The sequence below is a fragment of the Euphorbia lathyris genome, chromosome 6 (assembly GCF_963576675.1).
Source record: "Euphorbia lathyris chromosome 6, ddEupLath1.1, whole genome shotgun sequence".
NCBI lineage: Eukaryota > Viridiplantae > Streptophyta > Magnoliopsida > Malpighiales > Euphorbiaceae > Euphorbia > Euphorbia lathyris.
Genome location: NC_088915.1, coordinates 42,728,128 through 42,750,754, shown reverse-complemented (window position 1 = coordinate 42,750,754; position 22,627 = coordinate 42,728,128). Strand labels below are relative to the sequence as shown.

Here is a 22,627-nt window from a genome sequence, read left to right as displayed (position 1 = left end):
ACAAAAAAGAGTTTTCAATTTAATTGTTTAAACTAAAGGTTTTTTAGAGATTCTTAATGTAAATAAATAGTGTTTTCTTGACATTTCAAATCGTTTCTTAAAACATCACGCTTTAAAACCTTAGTCCGTTCCAAACGACGGATTAAGCGAGCCTTGTAATTAAAATCGTTTTCATTGTAAATAATAGAGTTTTGAATCGTTTTCTTAAATGATTTGTACAAAATAAAATTGACTTGTATGTTTAACCACGTTTTCTTATCAAAGTTTTTTTTTATCTCAATGTTTTCAAACACTCGAGTCGTTCCAACGGCGATTCGGGTAAACTTCGTCAAACGGGGTTTCAAAACGCACCTAAATCGTTCCAACGACGATTAAGGTGCGAACCATGTAAATAAACTCGTTTTGGGGGAATAAGTTAGTGTAGAATAAACACACAGCGTGACATGTAAATGAAGTTGTAAATAAATCACTTCTGTCTCCCCCTTCTCTGTGTATGTATAACATAAATGGGTGATTCTTTACTAGTGTGGCTTTCCAATAATATATGCTCAAAACGGTTTCTAAAAAAAGAAAGAAAAGGGTTTCAAATGAATTTTAAACTTAAAGAAGTATACGATTAGTCCGTTATCGCCTAACATGCTGAGTAGGAGGCCGGTGGTTCATAACCGGGCGATGTCGGGGTGCCTAGTAGCCTTTCTCCGAAAAGGAGCTAGCCTTCTCGGCTCGTACCTAAGTTTCCCGAACCCACACCGGTCTCCCGCAAGGGATCGGTGTTCATTTTCCCATTCGTGGGTGGCGACTCTTCCATATCTCCGAGCTCCGGTCCTGCCGAGCAGCTTGATTCCACGATTGGTTGCTTTCGGCGCCAATCACCGCTTACGTCGCCATGAGGTTGTCCACCCCCCGGTCCGCCCGGGAGATTAGGCCGCGGCACCTCGTCTAACAACGATACTCTACTTACTAAAATATTACTTGTTTCTAGTGCACTTGCTAGTTTCTACTTTTAGGACAACAATATGCCTCCAAACTTATCCCTCAAAGAATCCTAGAGATCCTTTGTTGTCTTTTTAGTTCGATACTCTTTCGACAGATCATCATCCATTGCATTGAGCAGGATGAGTCTGGCTTGGGTATTCTTCTTCTTCCAAGCCACATAAAGATCTTTATCCCTCCTATGATGAGCAGTAGTTCCTTCCTCAAGTTCGGCCATGAATGTTGGTCCCTTGTGAGATAGAATCTAGTTCCAAGGGGGGGTGAATGGAACTATGAACAAATTTAAGGCTTTATAAAATTTTCTCACGGCACTCTTACAACACAGGCCACTTAGAATCGGAGGCAAACTTAGTTTACTGTTTTGAACAGGACCTAAGCTTGATTTGTCTTTCGGACTTGAACACTTAGGCTGCGCAACTGGGAGCAGCCTCTGTGTATCTTAATCAGATATGCTTTCAATTATATTAATCAAAGTCACAAGATATATAATTTATGCACACAAGTAAATAATCCTTGAGTGGCATTCGCACTTTGCTTCATCTTCCTCAACCACAAGTTCATATGTTGGCATGTCGGATGACTGAAAAACACAAAACCAAACCACAATCCATAAGCACATACTACTTACATCTAAAGCAAATATTACTTATGTATACAAAACATATATACTTACATTAAAAATGGTCGATGCTTCTTTAAAAGTTATATTTTTTGAACTTATCCGCCTACTTAAACGAGGGAGCACGTTCTTCTCTTTCCTAAGATAGGATTTACGAGGCGCACTCCATAGCTCAAGTATCTAAACATATAAAGTATTCAATTAAATTCAATCCAATTGAAATCTAACATCAAGTAAATCGAATAAATATATGAAACATACCTAAAACGTTTGTGTTATTCCAAGTAGCTGATATGGAACGACTTTCTTCTTCTTCTCCTGCTTTTTCTTGTGGAACTCCTCAAATGCCTCTTTCCTTGTTGGAGAGGATACGACTTGTGCCATAGTCTTATACGTCTCATCCCAAGCATACACACCCCATGGAAACGAGTCAAACAGCTTGGAAAAATCAATGAGGTTAATGATATTGTCATCAACCTTTTTTGTTAGATCAATGGTGAATAAGAGCCTATGTATAATGAACAACAGAGCCATCAAGAACGCATCACCGTTGTTTTCATTTTTCCAACTTCAGCCTTCGAAGGTCTCATATATTTGTCTATGAGTTAAGCTCGGGCTACCTCCAAAGTAGAGATTTCTCAATCTGTTTGCCTTCGTATAATGACTCATCCGCTTCAAAATTGGTATCGGATCACCAAATCTCAACTCGGTGATGAGTCCGAATTCACGTTCACCGAATTTCTGTTCAATCTCATTGATGTTGAACCACATCTCTCTATGTTTTGGATTTTAAGGTTTAATCTCTCTCGTAAGGACCTCATGGCATAAAGGAATGGACAACAAACACATATCCATGTCCAACAAATGCCCAAAGCATGTTTTATTCAACATTTTCCAATTGCACTGTTGATAATCTTTCCTTCACTTTCTTCATCACCTTAGCATCAACCCTCATTGTGATTGTTGCTCTTGTATTCAAGGTATATGGGTACTTGAAAGTGATGCCTTTGGTACTATTCTCACTTGATGTCCTTTTCCTCTTCCTGGAATCGGTCTTAGAATGATCAGCCTTCAACAAAAAGTAGTTCAAATTAGTCAAATATTGAATAAAATACTACTTCACAGAATCCATGTTTACTTCGCAGATTTGAAGATATGTGAAGCAAATCTAGTGCATATGTCTTCGCAGATTCTCAATCTGCGAAGTTAGAAGCTAATATGCGAATTTGCAGATTACCTGTATCTTCGCATATTTTAGAATCTGCGAAACAAAATACTACTTCACGTATATGATTTTTCTTCACAGTTTACGAAATATGCGAAGCAAAATCATCTTTGCTTCACAACTGTTTTGAACTATTTCTAAGTTTCATTTCGCAAAATGTAGCTATAAACTAACGAAAAAACACATCAAAAGCATAAAACATAATCCAAAACCGCAGAAACATAAAAAAAGATAAGGGAGACCTCTAAAACCAAGTGGAAATCGCATAAACAAAGTAGATACATACCTCTTGCCGCTTTTTATCATTAAGATCGATTTTAAAGACTTTGGAAGAAGAAATGAAGAAATTTAATGACACTAGATATTCGCAGAGATTGGAAGACGAATTGAGTTCGCAATGTTATGGGTGAAGAAAAAGAAAAAAGGAAATTTGGCTAAGTTATATATATATATATATGAAGGATATTACAGGTAATTCATAATGAAACAATTTATTTTAAATGAGTCTTAATATGTAAACAAACTTTTCATTTAATCCAATTTTATAATCTTTCTTTATAAATTTTAGGGTTAATTACAAATAACTACCCTGTGGTTTGGTCGATTTGCGATGTGGTACCTATGGTATTTTTTTTACAAATACAACCATATGGTTGCAAAATTTTACATGTTTTTTTTACTTTGCCAAATTGGCCGATAATGACTTCGAAATGAAAATTTTCAAGAGCGAAATGATATTTTAAGCAACTTTAATTCTTCAACTTTTTAGGTTTGAGGCCATTTAAGTATTGTTTTTTATGAGAGAAAGATAATGTTTAGAGAGAGAAAACTCCAAAAATGATGATTTTGAAAAATTAAGAATATAGTTTCATAGTAAATATGATACCAAATATGTTTAATTCTTGAAAATTTTCATTTCGAATTCGTTATCGGCCAAATTTGGCAAAGTAAAAAAAACATGTAAAATTTTGCAACCATAAGGTTGTGTTTGTAAAAAAAATACCACAGGTACTACATCGCAAATCGACCAAACCACAAGATAGTTATTTATAATTAACCCTAAATTTTATATCGGCTTCAGCTTGAGTTGGGTCGGATATTATCATTTTATATTTCTTAATGTATTTTTTTTTTAATGAATGATATGTTGTTTTTTTTAGGGAAAAATGTAAATTATTACTATGAAATGATGAGTTAGATGTAGGTGGAAGATTGAAGATTATTGCACAAAAGACTTTGAAAAGCATAAATGAAAAAATGAATGAGTTGGCGTTTCCCGAAACTCTGAAATGGCGACCAAAGGGTACGGATGAACAGTTGGATATGTCTCTCTCTTTGACTGTCCTGACGTCATATTCCAGGTGGCAGCTCAGCGGTAGGCCAAATCCTTATTCGGGAGACAATCACGTGCTTCGCCACCGTTGTTAAACCCTCTTTGCTTATTAAAGCGGCAAAGTTAACTACTGCATTAGTCATAGAAAAAGAAAGGTCGTTCTTTTCACCTCTCTGTCGGTCTCTGTTTACAAGGAAGAGATCTCTGCCCCCTTCTATTCAAAGTAAGGAATTCGTGTGGCTACAGAAAATCTCTATGATCCTCCAAAGAATTCTATTCCGAGGCAAGCTTCCATTTTTGGGTTTGCTGGCTGTGGGTTTAAATGGAGACTTGAACAAGTTTTTACTTCTTCTTAAAGTTTGAACCTTTGAAGCATTAAGGTCCATTTGTTTTCATTCAAGTGGGGGAAATCGCAATTGAATAGAACCAACCCCCCAAATATGACTAGGAGGAGGAGAGGGAGAGGGAGAGGGATACATTTTAGCAAGCTATATTCATTTTCTTGTTGTAAATCTTCGTTTAGAGATGATCATTCTCAAATTGGGCAAAAAGGGTATTCAAGAGTGGTTTATTGCAATGAACCAGATAATCCAGAGGCTATTCAGCTCAATTATAGTGGGAACTATGTATCCACCACCAAGTATACCGCAGCCAACTTTATACCCAAGTCTTTGTTTGAGCAGTTTAGGAGGGTTGCAAATATATATTTTTTTGTTGTTGCTTGTGTTTCATTTAGCCCATTAGCTCCCTACACGGCACTCAGTGTTCTTGCACCCTTGATAGTTGTCATCGGAGCTACTATGGTTAAAGAAGCTGTGGAGGATTGGAGACGGAGAAAGCAGGTAACACTTTATTTATGCACTCTGTTTTTCACATTTCTGCGGAGTTGGAAATATATGTGGTCAAGTTGACTGATATCCTTTCTTTTTATTTTACTGATAACTTATCTCGAAATTTGTCTATATTATTCATATCTCTGCTTGTTTGTGCATTAGTTGAATTGCCTGTCAGGTATACAATTAAGAACTAACATCACTTCATAATTACTAATACGAAGACTAAGAGCATCATCTCTTAGTACACTCTCTATAAGAGTGTATATCATCTCCAACAATAGCAATGAAACTATCAATATTTTACATTTCCCCAAAAATCTGGTTTGGTCTTATATATGCACTATTGACAGATTGTTAACAAAGTAAATGTCGTTACCCTGATACTTTATGGATTGAGATATCGAGGTTAGGTTAGCACAAATTTGGTTTGGTATCTTGAAAATATGAAAGAATATTTAATTTCCCTCTTTGGAGTACTTTACTCTTTCAGGCTTTTCCTTGTAATCCTTGTCTGTTCTCTCATGCAACACCTATTTTTCATGTTGCTAAAATTCCCTTGAACTCATAATAGATAAGGTAACAGATCAAAACTTGTGATGGTTTCAGGATATAGAAGCTAACAACAGAAAGGTCGAGGTATATGCTAAAAATAACGGTTTTCAGGAGACAAAATGGAAGAATCTTCGAGTTGGGGACCTTGTTAAGGTGTCTAAGGATGAATACTTTCCTGCTGACCTGCTTTTGCTTTCGTCGAGCTATGAAGATGGAATTTGTTACGTTGAGACCATGAATCTTGATGGAGAGACTAATCTAAAATTGAAGCATGCCGTAGAGGTTACATCCTCCCTGCATGAGCATGAGCATGAGCATGAATCATTCAAGAATTTTGTGGCCCTGATCAAGTGCGAAGACCCAAATGAAAATCTTTATAGCTTCGTTGGGACACTGCACTATAATGGAAATCAATACCCACTTTCGCCACAGCAAATACTTCTGAGAGACTCCAAGCTCAAGAATACTGAATATATCTACGGCGCGGTTATTTTCACTGGGCATGATACAAAAGTGATGCAAAATGCCGTGGATCCTCCTTCTAAAAGGAGCAAGATTGAGAGAAAAATGGACAAGATAGTATATATCCTCTTTAGCACATTGATTGTGATATCATTTATTGGGTCTATAGTTTTTGGAATTGAAACTGAAAGAGATATTATTGATGATGATGGAAAGTACAGAAGGTGGTATCTTCGGCCAGATGCTACAACTGTGTTTTATGATCCTCAAAGAGCGCCTGTTGCTGCGTTTTTTCATTTATTGACAGCTCTCATGTTGTATGGATATCTAATTCCTATATCCCTATACGTGTCTATAGAAATTGTAAAAGTCTTACAAAGCATATTCATTAACCAAGATCAGGATATGTACTACGAGGAAACTGACAGGCCAGCACATGCGCGGACATCTAATTTGAATGAGGAACTTGGGCAGGTTGATACTATACTATCTGACAAAACGGGTACTTTGACATGTAACTCGATGGAGTTTGTCAAATGTTCAATAGCAGGGATTGCTTATGGTCATGGTATGACAGAAGTTGAAAGGGCTTTGGCAAAGAGAACAACAAGTGATGATACAGGTCACTCAGGAAAGACGATCAAGGGATTCAACTTCAAAGATGAGCGCATAATGGATGGGCAGTGGGTGAATGAGCCTAATGCAAATATCATAAGTAACTTCTTTCGAGTGTTATCCATTTGCCATACTGCAGTTCCGGAGAAAAACAATGAATCAGATGAAACTTTTTATGAAGCCGAGTCCCCAGATGAAGCAGCTTTTGTTATAGCTGCAAGGGAGGTTGGCTTTGAGTTGTATGAAAGGACACAAACCAGCATCTCATTACATGAATTAGACCCTACAACAGGTAGAAAAGTCAATAGGTGAGTGCACTTGATTTATACTTGCATTGTCTTTGAATGTTATTCTCCTCTACAATACATTTTGTTTCCTGATGCAATCAGTGTGTATTCTAGAATGTACAATCTTCTTCAGGTACTAGAGTTCAGTAGTTCACGGAAAAGAATGTCCGTAATTGTAAGAAATGAAGAGAATGAGCTAATGCTCCTTTCCAAAGGTGCAGACAGGTATGCATTGAATTACATCTCACAAAAACTGAAAATTATTTTACTAAAATCATGCATCCTATACAGTGTGATGTTCCAAAGGCTTTCAAAAGATGGGAGGTTGTTTGAGGCTCAGACAAAGGAGCATATCAACAGATATGCTGAGGCAGGTTTGCGAACCCTGGTGATTGCGTACCGTACGCTTAGTGAAGATGAGTACGGAAGTTGGGAAAAAGAATTTGCTAAAGCAAAAGCAGCAGTAACTGCAAATAGAGACGCACTGGTTGATGAAGTTGCTGATAAAATGGAGCGTGATTTACTCCTCCTTGGTGCTACAGCTGTTGAGGACAAACTGCAAAAGGGGGTAGGAATTACGAGTCCATTTCCACTATTAATATTATATACTTCAGTCAAGTGATTACTTGTTATTCTCTCATTCACAGGTACCTGAATGTATCAGCAAGCTTGCACATGCAGGGCTCAAAATTTGGGTCTTAACTGGTGACAAGATGGAAACAGCAATAAATATAGGGTATGGTGTCAAATTTTATGGTGATTATTATCCTGCATCTTCTACTATTTAACCACTATAATTTCTACAGGTATGCGTGTAGTCTACTCAGGCAGGAAATGAAAGAGATTATCATCACACTTGACTCCCCCGATATTGAAGCTCTGGAAAAACAAGGTGATAAGGATGCAACTTCTAAGGTACATACATACGTACTTGATTTTAGACCTTATGCCTGTGCTGTGCATCTCTCTAATGCTATAGAAACTCCAAAATCTTTTGTCATTTTATTTTAGGCTTCTCTTGAAAGTGTGACTAAGCAAATTCAAGACGGAAAATCACAACTCACCAAAGAGTGCTCAATTTCGTATGGTCTAGTGATTGATGGAAAGTCATTGGGTTTTGCTCTAACGAAGAACCTGGAAAAGAATTTTTTGGAGCTTGCTCTCAGTTGTGCTTCTGTTATATGTTGTCGGTCTACTCCCAAACATAAAGCTCTTGTAAGTATCATCATTCCTATGCTAATCCTATTTTTAGAATTTTTTCATTTTTCTTTTCTTGCAACTGATTTCGAGCAATCTAATAGATATATAGGAGATATGCAGGTTACAAGACTGGTGAAAATAGAAACAGGTAAAACAACGCTGGCAATTGGTGATGGAGCAAATGATGTTGGCATGCTTCAGGAGGCTCATATTGGAGTTGGGATTAGTGGTGTCGAAGGAATGCAGGTTTGTATGCATATTGGCGCACAAATTGCAAGTGTTCTTCATGGGTTTGCAGTTTTAATGTCTGGTAATTTGATGTGCATGGTTACATTATCAGTTTTCTTTCTTTTAAAACTATCATTTAGCATTGTCCTGCCATTTTTGTTAGTTTCTGTTTGTATCCAATCGCTCAATGATTCTCATCTCATGCCTTTTTATTATTATTATTATTATTATTATTATTGTAGTCAATGATCATAGCTTGATTGTCTTTGGGTGGTTTTATGTGTAATTGGATCACTTCCGCTATAACCTTTATGCGATGGTTGTCACTTTAAGAAGTCTGTTTCCAATACTGAGGATAGTAATGAGACTTTTGGTTTTAGCTTTTGTCACTTTTTCCATACTAGATAATTCATGTAATGAAACTGATGACTCCTGCTCTCTTGTGGAAATACAGTTTCTGGATCTTAATTGTCTGTGTCAAAGATGCAATATTTACTTCCCCCTGTTGAGAAATATATATAAGGATTAATCTCAATAATAGTAATAGGATACCAAAATCAGTTATGTTTTGGCTGTAGGCTGTAATGGCAAGTGATTTTTCAATAGCACAATTTCGTTTCCTGGAACGCTTATTACTGGTACATGGCCACTGGTGTTACAGGCGAATAGCAATGATGGTAAACCATTCAATATTTCTTTTATGAATTCCGTTTTTAGTAGAGTATGATCTGTGCTTATAATGTCATATCTTTGGTGGATGTAGATATGTTACTTCTTCTACAAAAATATAGCATTTGGGTTTACTTTATTTTGGTACGAGGCATACACATCATTCTCTGGTCAGCCTGCTTATAATGATTGGTACATGTCATTCTACAATGTCTTCTTCACTTCACTTCCAGTCATTGCTATCGGGGTTTTCGATCAGGATGTCTCTGCTAGGCTTTGCCTTAAGGTATGCAATTCCACTCACATATCAGATGTAAAACAGAATCTGTAGGAAGAAAAAAGAATGGCAAGGTCATCTGAACCGATATATCATCGTCATTCGCCTTTTCTGATTTCTTATAATTCCGGATTCTCTCTTGACAGTATCCATTGTTATATCAAGAGGGAGTACAAAACATCCTCTTCAGCTGGCCTCGCATTCTCGGTTGGATGTGCAATGGAGTCCTGAGTTCCATAATTATCTATTTTTTTACTGTCAACTCCATGATTAATCAGGCTTTTCGGGGAGACGGTCAAGTGGTTGACTATGAGATACTCGGGGCCATGATGTATACAAGTGTGGTGTGGACCGTAAATTGTCAAATGGCACTCTCAATAAATTACTTCACTTGGATCCAACACTTGTTTATCTGGGGAAGCATAGGGTTCTGGTATATATTTTTGGTGATTTATGGTGCCATTTGTCCAATAGTATCTACTACAGCATACAGAGTTTTTGTTGAAGCCTGTGCTCCAAGTTTTCTCTATTGGCTTGTCACCCTTCTTGTTGTCATTGCTACTTTGTTGCCTTACTTTTCGTACAGGGCATTTCAGTCTCGCTTTCAGCCAATGTACCATGATACAATACAGATTCGTCGATCCCAAAGCTGTGAGACTGCCGAGTTGCCTGCTGGAGTCAGGATCAAAATGCATAATTTGGAAGTTAATTTAATGCATAGGAATTCATAGAAAGCGTAATACATATTCTGGTGTTATATATATTTACTTCCCGAAAAAATTAAATTGTTTGTATATGGGTGTTGGGGAAACGTGATTCATCAGTTTCATGATTGCTTGTACATTAGCAGTATAGAAGTTATAAATGCGAGATTTTATTAGGCATCTTCATTATGGTTTTTATATAATGCAAAATTTGAACAGCTTTAATAGGCTACTACCAAAATCGAAGCTTACCATTAAGTTAATCTTAATTGTAGCATTTTTTAAGAATACAAAGCTACGTTGTTGTAAAGCTTAAATGAACTCATCTAAAAATACAAGCTTGAATATTCATTCATCACTTTTAAAATAACAAAATATCCCCACAATAAAATTACACATCTTTTAAAATATAATATATAAGTAATGACAATAACTATGAAATAGTATAGTATTGATATTAATATATTCATGTGTATTATTAACCAGCCCATTGACAAGCCTACTTTCAACAGATCACTGATTCTTCTTAAGATTACCAGTGAAACTTGATGGTTTCGCATCCTGTCTCTGAGAAGTTCTAATGATGAAAAGGAAAGTTTCTACAAGCATTCCACCGACTAATCCAAGTACACCTCCAGCTGCACTCTGGATTTAAAAATGTGTAAATCACAAATTCGAATAGAGATGTTCCATGAAGATCATGACTCTGACACTCCATATTGTCATATATGGATAGATTTTGGAAAGAAAAAAGAAACATATATTATCGAAAGTGTCTTACCATTGTAGGACTGCGGCCAAACAATGCCCTGAATGCTGCATATCCCACCAGGTACCCAGTAAACATGGTAAGAGCAACGTGTAAGCCTGCACAGATTCACAACGCAATCAATCCAAAACTCAGTTGAATCGAATCCTTGCTTTGTCGATGAATAATTGGGAGAGAATCTTAATATTAACTGAAAAAGGCAATATATCAAAGACTAAAGGTTTGACAGGTATAGAATTGCTATTTGGAGAATTGGAGAGAGGGAAAGCCACGGAGAATAAAATAGTCTATTTCAGAAGAATACAATCTGCATGGAGGTTGGTCACAAAGCCAACCAAACAAAAGATATCAAGAGAAAATAATTATAGCATGCAATAAAGGCCCTGCCAAGAAAAGAAAATCATCTCCTGGCTCATTTTCTGCTCTCTTGCTCTTTCAGAACCCTCCATGACCTTAAGTTGTTACTCTCTCATCTAAATATGAAATTTCAAATTCCCTAAAAATCAGAAAATGCCAATAACTTAGTAATTTGTATTTCCAGTTTCATAGGAAGGAGAATAATCGAAGAAAGATAGGGAAAGAACCCCAAAAAGTAAACAGGAAAGCTTGGTATAAGAAGTTCACTTTTAGGAACCAAGCATATGTCATGTGCCCCCTCTAAAAGCACTCCAAATTAGAAGAAAATGAGACATAGCAACATTGTGATTTCTGGAATTCCTAATTTGCAAATTGAGCCCTAACAACTCCTAATATGAAGACCCCTACTAAAGTCTGTCGAAAGTTCTAAGGGGTGTAAAAGCATCACGTCAGTCTAAAAATGAATTTTAAGCTATGAAACAAAATCAAGTATTCAAGTGCAAAATGTAGATGCATAACTGACAATATGGGGAAAAGTTTCTCTTCCCACATTGTTGATATCAAAATGATTGAGAATTAGGTTTGTGTGTATTTAGAAGCCACCAACAAATTAATGAGAAATTCACACACACTATATTGCACTTCAAACACATGAGAAAGGAACTTTGAGCACTCACCTCATGTTATGTTAGTTCGCACTGAAGGGACGAAAACAAATACCTATATATCAGGATTGGATAGCATTGAAATTATCAAGAGTTCTTGGATATCAGTTCACAAGGTTATACAGAAGCCAAACCATACTGTCAAGTATTCAAGTAGCTTTTTGTGAGTTAGTAATGAATTGAACTTTTAAGACCAGTCTTACATATGATCATACAAACAATCAGAGGACTCTCCTTAGCCACGCTCACACCATGCCCTCCATAGCAATCAGAGGACTAATGCAATCGTCCAACTAATAACTGTCGTTCTAATACAAAATGAGGATCTGATTGAGCTAGGATACATAGCCATGGTATGTAAACTAGCAACACTCTAAAATTATGTGAAATGAGGACATCTACAACAGCATAAATCATTTTCCATAATATAACCAAAATTAAAATGGGTTAAGGTGCAAAAATACCCCTAACGTTTTGGGTCAGTACAGTTTGATGAATTATTTCTCAAAATGACTCAATTTATCAACGTTAGGAGTAAAATTGCTCTTGGCTTCCAAGGTTAGGGGTATTTTTGCACCTTAACCCAATTAAAATTTAGCTAAATAAGAACTACGCATTCAAATGATAATAAAATATTAAAATAATCAATGTAAGTACAGTAACAGTTACCAAAACCAAGCTGATCCTTATAAGAGGAGAAAGGCTGGTGGTCATCATTTCTTGGTGTAATATCCTTTACAAGCTCTTGATACGCTTTCCTCTCTGCCAATTCCTCAAGTTTCCTAAGTCTAGCCTTTAACTCTTCACTCTAAAGCAATCCCAAAAGAAGGAAAAGGAATTAGTAGAAGAAGAGAATAAAACTGCTGACAGCTAGACAAAAGAATTTTATTTCGTTGCGGATAAATATGACAAATTATTTACTCAATTTACACTAAGTACAAGTGTTTTATGTTCCATCTTTTTTTAGTGAAAAATGGAGGAAAACTTTAGATTGTAAAATAGCAAAAACATTATTGACAAGCATTATAATACCTCTGAATTTTAAATGAAAAGAGATAGTACATATTTTAATTGCAATTTTCTGACATTGCCCTCCATTTTCAGGAAACCAAACAGAAAGCATAGCATATACGTATATAAGAAACAACATATAATGATTACTGAGGCTAACCTTTTCTCTGGGCTTAGGACTGATAAAGATGAGTTCAGATCCAGATAAAAGAGAGGTCAAGTGAGGTCTTATTGACGGCTGAGACGCTATCCATATAGTACGGAGAGAGTTATAAGGCAGATTAGTTTGAGGGATGAGGTCAGAAGCAAGATCTCGTAGTTGCAGAGAAAGGGTTTCTTCTTTGGTAGCTGAGAGAAGAAAGGAGCGAATAGGTTCGGTGGATGATATGTTCAGTCCAACTGGGTTTAGGGGCTCTTTCATTTCGTATCTTACTGGTCTTCTGCGAGAGACAACTAGAAACCCGGAGATGATAATGAATTAAACATTATATATCAATCCGTTCAATACATTGAATTTTATAGGGATAAAATCCAAATTTGGATCCAGTAGCGCAGATGAAGATGGAAGGGGTAGAGACCGAAACACCACTATAAAGGGTGGTTCCCCACGGTCGAGAATGCTTAGGCAGCCTATGCCCCTGCCTCCACCTACAGGCCCCAAGTTAGAAAATGTTTAATGATAAATTTTACTGTTTCTTACATACATATGCACCTCTCGAAAAGTATTAAGCGTTGATGTTGATCATTAAAATGAAAGTTGGCTGCTTTTAGCACCGTTAACTCAGCTTTCTTTCCATTTCATCGACCTAGCAGGGTCGACTTACTGGAAATTCGGACCTTATCCCAATTTCACATTGAGATTTGAGATACCAATAATAAAAAAAAAAAGTGTTTTTGTACTTGTCATAAATAATTCATAAATATATTAGACCGAAAATAATTGGACAGTAATCGACCAACAAGTATACTAAAAAGATTTTGAAAATTTAAACATGGAATTTATAAGCACGGAAACTTTTCATGATATGCATTTCCCCATTTCCGGCAGATGTGGGAAACGGAAACTCTCGAAAACTGATACGAAACGTTTCCAGGCACGTTTTCATAATTATTCAAAATATGAAACACGTCTCTCAATTTTTAAACGGGTTTCCTTACCTATTTCGATTAAAATTCTGGAAATTCAAACTTTCTATTTTGCCATTCCTATTCAATCTAAGATTAGGAAAATTGAAACTTCCTATTTGAGAGATAATTATTTCCTTATATCCTTCCATTTAAAGAACTTACCCATTTACCCATGTTTTTTTTTATAATCTGTCTCTTGGATCTCGATTGAGTTTGAACTTTCTTCACATTGTTCTTCAATCTTGTTTTTTTAATGTATTATTATATTTTTAATATTTATAAATATGTCGTTATATTTTTAATATTTACATGTTTCCCCCCACGTTTCCGTTTCCTATGTTTTTCAGAAATTACGTTTCCCAGTATCCATTTCCGTACAACATATTTATCTATCTATCCATACTACTATATATTATTATCTATACTATATATAATATCGGAAGCAGAGGGAATCGATAAGAAGTGTTTTAGAGGTATTTTTGCTTAGTTGGCACTGTAGGAGAAAATATATGAATTTAAAGTATCTATAATAATAGTAATTAGAAAATTGAAATATCATAAATACTATATTAATATCATAAATAGTATTTCAGTTTTATTGTTAAAATAAATTCATTAATTACACAACCTATACAGATTTCATCAAACCGTTTCATCAATTCAAAACCTTAAATTATAAATAGCATCACATGTTTCATATGCAAATTGAAATATACATCATTTTAATCTTTCAAAACTATTGTTTCGTTATTAATTACTAATTCACATTTGTGTTATTCTATCATTTCTTCATCGCCTGATGAAGACTATGATGAATTTAGAGAATTTCTATTAACAGATGCAATCGACTTATTTTATGTTTCTAATCAATCTTCTTCTTCTTTTCGAAAATGGTAAGGTAGTTGCTACCAGTGGGGTGATTATATTTGGCTGATTACATGCAAAATAAGGTGATGAAGTGGTGGATTTCCAACTGACAGTGGTGGTAATTGGATCGGAGGAGGAGGAGAACATGTTTTTGCTATTAAGGATCAACCTTATTTTTCTTCTCCTACATTAACTTCATTCTAATGAATTTGTATTTATGATTTTCTAATTCTAATGAAGGACATGCTTTATCTTTTTTTTTTTTGTCATTTTTCTTTTTTGAATCAAATAAGGTAGTAGCAAATATGAGAATACATCTTTGTGTTCTTCTATTTTTTTTCTTTTCTTCTATTAAAACTAATAAACTTTTGACAATTAATCTGTTGAAAGGAGACGTTAATAGTGATGAAAGAGCAAGAAGATGAAGATGGTAATAAGGATGAGAGAATGAAAGTGATATAGACATGACATGTTTTTATTTGATGATTTTCACCTTCCATTTCAAGTTTTTAATTGACATATTAAGTATTTATATTTAGCTCTTTAAACAAGTTTAGGGACTAACATGATACCCTTTAAAGTTCAAGACCAATTAATTTTTTCTGGACAAGTTCAGCCGATTAATATATTAAGTCTATTATTATTATTATTGTTATTATTATTATTATTTATGGAGATTATTAGTCATAGCAGCCATGGTTAATGAAGTTGCTTTTATAAAATTATTGGTTTTAATTGATTATATATAATAGCGGAAAAAGAGATAATCGATAACAAGTGTTTTAGAGGTCTTTTCGCTTAGTTGACACCGTATGAGAAAACATATGAATTTAAATTTTATATATATATATATATATATATATATATATGGGGTTGTTTTTAATGGTGAGCACTAAATTATCTCCATGGATGGTGAGTGTTTAATATCCCTTGGATCAAAATCTAATGGTCCATAATTTAAGTTGACATTTAATATTAAAAAGACTTTTACCTGCTGACATGTAGGTTGTAATTTAAAACCTTGTGCATTTTAAAAAGCGAATTCTCTTTCATCAATTAATAACCAACTTCCAAGAAATAAATTTTTTCCGTATGTTTTTATTTTACATAAGAAGACGTCTTCTTTTAAGTAATTTTGTATCCGTCTAATCAATGTTATATGCATTAAATCTTAATAAATGATTATTCATTGGAAACACAAAAAACTTGACATTGAGAATATACAACATTATTTATGATAACCAAATACAACATTAATGATGTTCTAATTAATTGTGTTGTCCCCCTATTTATTACCTTAGAATTGTAAGCTCAATTTATAAATTTCTAAGATTGTAAGCTCAATTTGTAAATTCTTAGGATTCCAATATCAATTTGTAAATCCTTATTTTTTTTTATTTCTTTAAGCATTCATTTATTTATAAACAATCATTAAACTTACAATCTCTATAGTTCATCTATTCTAATGTCACACTAATGACAATAATAAATGTCTAATGTCATCCATTTAGACGTCGTATTAAATACTACCCCCTTCATGCAATTGATTTATATCCTCATACAAACGTAATGTAACGTAACGTAAATATCACTGAACATGAAACTTTACGGAACTCAAACATCACTGCACAGAAACATTACTAAACTGAAACATTACTGAACTAAAACATCACTGAACTGAAACATTACTGAACTGAAACATCACTAAACAGAAATATTACTGAACTCAAATATTACTGAGCTGAAACATCACGAAACTTAAACATCACTGATCTGAAACATTACTGAACTCCAGCATTACTGAATTGAAACGTTACTAAACTAAAACATTATTGAACTGAAACATCACTCAACTGAAATATTACTAAACTGAAATATCACTCAACTGAAACATTACTGAACTGAAATATTATTAAAATAAACATTACTAAACAAAAACATCACTTAACTGAAATATTACTGAACTGAAATATTACTGAACTGAAACGCCATTGAACTGAAGCACCACTGAACTGAAATATTACTAAACTGAAACATTACTGAACTGAAATCTCACTAAAATGAAATATTACTAAATTGAATATCACTGAACCGAAACATCACTCAACTGAAACATTAATGAACAAGAATATTACTGAACTGAAATACTACTAAACTGAAACATTACTCAACTGAAATATTACTCAACTGAAACCTCACTAAACTAAAACATTATCGAATTGAAACATTACTAAACTAAAATATTACTGAACTGAAACATTATTGAACTGAAATATTACTGAACTAAAACATCATTGAACTGAAATATTATTGAACTGAAACATCACTAAACTGAAACATCACTAAACTGAAACATCACTAAACTGAAATATTACTAAACTAAAACATTACTGAACTGAAACACCACTGAACTGAAATATTACTAAACTGAATATCACTGAAACAAAACATCATTGAACCGAAACATCACTGAACTAAAACATCATTAAACTAAAATATTACTAAACTGAAACCTTACTCAACTAAAACATGACTGAACTAAAACATCATTGAACTGAAACATTACCGAATTGAAACATTACTAAACTGAAAAATTACTAAACTAAAATATTACTGAACTAAAACATCACTGAACTGAAATATTACTGAATTGAAACATCACTAAACTGAAACATCACTGAACTGAAATATTACAAAACCGAAACATCACTAAATTGAAACATTACTGAACTAAAAGATTACTAAACCAAAACATTACTAAACTGAAACATCACTGAACTGAAACATTACTGAACTGAAATATTACTGAACTAAAACATCACTGAACTGAAATATTACTGACCTGAAACATCACTCAACTGAAACATCACTGAACTGAAATATTACTGAACTGAAACATTACTGAACTGAAACATCACTCAACTGAAATATTATTGAACTCCAAGATTACTAAACTGAAACATTACAGAACTAAAACATTACTAAACTCAAATATTACTGAACTGAAATATTACTGACTTCAAACATAACTGAACTCAAACATCACTCAACTGAAACATTACTGAACTGAAAATATTACTAAACTGAAACATTACTGAACTAAAACATCACTAAATTGAAACATTACTGAACTGAAATATTACTGAACTAAAACATCAATGAACTGAAATATTACTGAACTAAAACATCACTCAACTGAAATATTACTGAACTAAAAGATTACTAAACTGAAACATTATTGAACTGAAACATTACTAAACTCAAATACTACTGAACTAAATCATCACTAAATTGAAACATTACTGAACTGAAATATTACTGAACTAAAACATCAATGAACTGAAATATTACTGAACTAAAACATCACTGAACTGAAACATTACTGAACTAAAAGATTACTAAACTGAAACATTACTGAACTAAAAGATTACTAAACTGAAACATTACTGAACTGAAACATTACTAAACTCTGTTGAAACACCTTTCCACAGGATTTTGATTTGACAAAATTAATTAAGTGAAATTAAATATTCTACAACACACTAAGTTTAAATGCTTTGATTTATTGTTACTAATGTGTTTGTTCAATGTTGAGTTTATAATTTATTATAAGATATAAAGATCATAAGGCTCAAGCCCTATATGAAAGTCAAAGCCCAAGTCAAACAAGCCCAAGATCACTCAGCCCGCGTATCTCCAAAACGCTGCCGTTGAAGTAATGAAACGCATGCTGAGCAAAGAAGGATCGAGAAGATCCACGTAGACAACTTCGGTATGAAGCTGCTGAGCTGTCTCGACAAAACGTACAAGACAGTCGCTGACCACAAGACAGCTTCCAGACAAAGTATTTCCTCTTCGAGTAAAGATCAGAAGACACAGCAAGCTGTCTGGTTGACGTTACCCAAAATGGAGGAACATACTGTCACACTGACCGAAGAACAGAAGATGCTAGAATCTGATTGGCTAAGAGAACTGCTGACAGACTGAGTGAAAACGACTTGTAGCCGTTTCCCTCCAACGGTTATTTCGAAATTCGAAATAACCAGAAGCTCTCACAGCCCTCTATAAATAGAGCATTCAGAATCCACATTCAACAGAGAACTTTGAGCAAAAGCCGTTACGCTGACCAAACGTGTACAAAAGTTCTCCATCAAAAGCAAAGCAAATTCTTACACTACAAGCTTATTCATTTGTGTAAAAGTCTAGAGTGATTGATCCTCAATCATCTAAGGTGTTCTAGCAATTGTTGTTTAGGACAAATCTTAATCATTTCTAGGAATAGAAAGGAGAGGCTGAGTACTCGGTTTTAAGTACTCAGAGGAGAGATTAGGATTGAGTAGAAGTATAGAGGAAGGTACTCTTGTCATACTCAATTGCTGATATTGTAAAAGGTTTGAGGCTCTACCTTTAAAGAGCTCAGTAGAGGATTTGAAATCTCGGAAGTGTTCCTGGGACAGGACGTAGGCTTAGAAGAAGCCGAACCTGGATAAATCTGCTGAGTGAAGTATTTCTAAACCTTAACTCCTTATTTATATTGCTTGCTTAAAACAAACTAAAACTGACCAAGTAAAAGAGGTCAAGCTGAGTTGTGCGCTGCCAACGAATTAAGTCAGGAATAGACTCTGAGTGCTATTTCCTGACCTAAGCAACGAAACTGACCTAGTCACTAGTTGACTAAGCCAGTGTCTTGTCGATTGATCAGCGCCGCTGTCATATAATCTTTTCTTAAGAAAAAGAAATTTGCCCTAATCATTTAAAAAGGGTAAAATAGTTCCTAACCCCCCCTTGGAACTATATTTGCAACCTTACAAGGGACCAACAAGTGGTATCAGAGCCTAAAAGCTCATTACTAAAGGTCTAACAACCTTGAGTTGATCCATACCATGGGTGAAAACAGCACTCGGTTTCTCCCTAGAAACCAGACAACTCAGATATTACCTGAGGGGCTGTCCATTACTAGGCCTCCCCTATTCTTCGGGTCAAACTATACCTTTTGGAAGAATAGGATGAAGAACTTCATTCAAGCTACAAACATGAGTGCCTGGCTATCTATAGTCCAAGGCCCGTTTGTACCTGTGAAAGTTGTTGCTAGCCAGTCAGTTGTTAAAGCTGAGATTGAATGGATAGAGGATGATCTCAAGAAGCTTCAAAACCATGCTTCGGCTATCAATATGCTTCACTGTGCGCTCGATGCTGCAGAATATAATAAAATCTCAGGTTGTGAGTCGGCACAAGAGATCTGGAAGAAGCTGGAAGTCACCTACGAGGGAACAAACAAAGTAAAAGAATCCAAGGTGAATCAGCAGATGAGACTGTACGAGCTGTTCGAGATGAACAATGATGAGGGCATTTCAGATATGAACGCAAGGTTCACCAACATCATTAATGAGCTCAAGAGACTTGGGAAAATCTTCACTGAGGAAGAACAAGTCAAAAAGATACTCAGGAGTCTTCCAAAAGACTGGCAAGCAAAGAAGACAGCAGTTGAGGAAGCTCAGGATTTAACCACCTACAAATATGACGAACTCATCGGTTCATTGCTGACCCATGAGATATCCATGAAAAACTTTGAGGTGAAGGAAAAATCTAATGACAAGAAGCAGAAGTCACTTGTCATGAAGGCTGACTCCACTGACGGGAGTTCAACTGATGATGAGGAGATGGCCATGTTCACAAGAAAGATGAAGAGGCTGTTCAGGAAGAACGACAAATATTCTAAAAAGCCTTACAAAAAGTTTGATAAGTATAAAGCTGACTCAAGCGACAGCAAATACAGAAAGGACAGCTCAAAGCCCATTACATGCTTTGAGTGCCACCAAGATGGCCATATTAAGTCAAACTGCCCCACGCTGAGGAAAGACAAGAAAAGTGGGAAGAAGGCAATGGTGGCTACTTGGAGTGACAGTGATGAATCTTCATCAACAGAAACTGAGGCCACCGAGTCAGCGAAGATATGCTTTATGGCTGACGAACTTGTTGAGCCATGCATTTCTGAGCATGCTGACCAATCTGATGAGTCAGATAATGAAGAGCAATCTAATGAGGTAATCTCACTCTCTCAACTCAGAAATGAAATGGGTAACGCCCTGAGTGATCTCTATACACTTGTTAAAAAGTGTAACAGAAAGATTAAAGCACTCAGCCGGCGCTGTGATGAAGTAGAAGAGGTCAAACTGAGTGACCTCAGATACCTTCTTCAAGACAACTCAGTTTTGCATGAAAATATGAAAATCATTCATGAGTCTGTCTCTGAAGTCCAGTCAGTTTCAAAGAAACTGAGGAAGGATGTCACAACCATTCAGAACCAATTAAAGGTTCCAAACAAAAATAATTTTCCGCTGAGAACTCAGTATCAAGGTACACAGTACCAAAGTACTCAGCAGAGACGAAATCCCCAGCGAAAAGTCCAATGTGACTTTTGTGGGAAGTTAGGACACACTACTAAAGTGTGCTGGCACGCTCAGCACTGGGGTGCTGACAAGTCAGTAAAAAATCCTAAACAGAAGGTCAGTTGTGACTTCTGTGGAAAGAATGGCCATACTGTCCATGTATGTCGCCATAAAATAAAATATGATGCTATACCTGTTGCACCTAACAAGTCAGGACCCAAAAAGAATTGGGTACCTAAAAGTAACTAGTTACAATGCAGGTAAGCCTGAGATGTGCCGAGAAGTCAAAGATGTGGTATATTGACAGCGCATGCTCAAGGCATATGACGGGTGATGAAACTCAGTTCATCACGTTTGAACGTAAACGAGGAAAGAGTGTAAGTTTTGGAGACAACAAGAAGGGTAAGATAGTAGGCTCAGGAATCATCGGAGGTAACCCTACTATTGAATCTGTCTCCCTAGTCAGCGGACTCAAATATAACTTACTCAGCGTAGCTCAGCTATGTGACAATGGGAGAAAAGTTATATTTGATACTACTGGATGTAAAATATACGAGGGTAAAACTAATGAGTTAATTTTAACTGCCCCTCGGATAGATAATGTCTTTATGCTAGACTTAGAGAAAAAGTTTTCAAAAACTGTGTGCTTAGTAACAAAGGAAGAAAATTCCTAGCTATGGCACAGGAGACTTGGTCATGTAAACATGGACCTCCTGGCCAAATTAGCAAGAAAGCAATTGGTTGAGGGACTGCCTGAACTTAAATTTCAAAAAGATCAATTATGTCATGCTTGCCAAGCTGGAAAACAAACCAAGCAATCTTTTCACAGTAAAAACATTGTCTCAACTAAGCGTCCGTTAGAAATGCTACACTTGGATCTCTTTGGTCCAATCCAGCCGCTGAGTCTGGGTGGAAGAAGGTTTTCCTTGGTTATTGTAGATGATTTCTCTCGGTACACATGGGTTATCCTGCTGACCAGTAAGGATGAGACCTTTGAGACATTTTCAAACTTGGTTAGAAAAATTGAAAATGAGAAAGACCTAAAATTAGCTCATATCCGTAGTGATAATGGTGGAGAATTCAAAAACCAAAAGTTTGTTGAATTCTGTGAAGCCAGTGGCATTGACCACAATTTCTCTGCTCCTAGAACGCCTCAGCAAAATGGGGTTGTTGAAAGGAAGAACAGAACTCTGGTTGAGATTGCCAGGACAATGCTGGATGAGCATAGGCTTCCAAAGTATTTTTGGGGAGAATCTGTTAACACAGCATGCTATATTCTGAATAGGGCTCTAGTTAGACCTATACTTAAGAAAACCCCTTATGAACTTTGGAAAGGACGAAAGCCCAACATTGGATACTTTCGTGCCTTTGGCTGTAGATGCTTTATTTTAAATACCAAAGATAGCTTAGCAAAGTTTGATTCAAAAGCTGATGAAGCTAT

General features: G+C 35.5%; 2 protein-coding genes across 2 annotated transcripts; one reads left to right on the top strand and one right to left on the bottom strand.

The window, feature by feature from the left end:
- The first annotated feature begins 4,299 nt into the window (after positions 1–4,299).
- On the top strand, positions 4,300–10,180 carry LOC136233089 (probable phospholipid-transporting ATPase 8). The gene is made up of 11 exons (XM_066022642.1): positions 4,300–5,012; positions 5,613–6,943; positions 7,037–7,147; positions 7,214–7,490; positions 7,570–7,658; positions 7,729–7,837; positions 7,934–8,137; positions 8,243–8,368; positions 8,929–9,027; positions 9,114–9,305; positions 9,443–10,180. Exons 1-11 carry the CDS (start codon positions 4,611–4,613, stop codon positions 10,025–10,027), a joined length of 3,525 nt encoding a protein of 1,174 aa, XP_065878714.1. The 5' UTR covers positions 4,300–4,610; the 3' UTR covers positions 10,028–10,180.
- Positions 10,181–10,327: 147 nt separating this feature from the next.
- Positions 10,328–13,655, bottom strand: LOC136233090 (uncharacterized). Its single transcript, XM_066022644.1, has 4 exons — positions 12,963–13,655; positions 12,461–12,599; positions 10,782–10,867; positions 10,328–10,645 (listed from the first exon to the last, which is right to left on the bottom strand). The coding sequence occupies exons 1-4, from the start codon at positions 13,221–13,223 to the stop codon at positions 10,514–10,516; spliced, it is 618 nt and encodes a 205-aa protein (XP_065878716.1). The 5' UTR covers positions 13,224–13,655; the 3' UTR covers positions 10,328–10,513.
- Between the last annotated feature and the right edge of the window lie 8,972 nt (positions 13,656–22,627).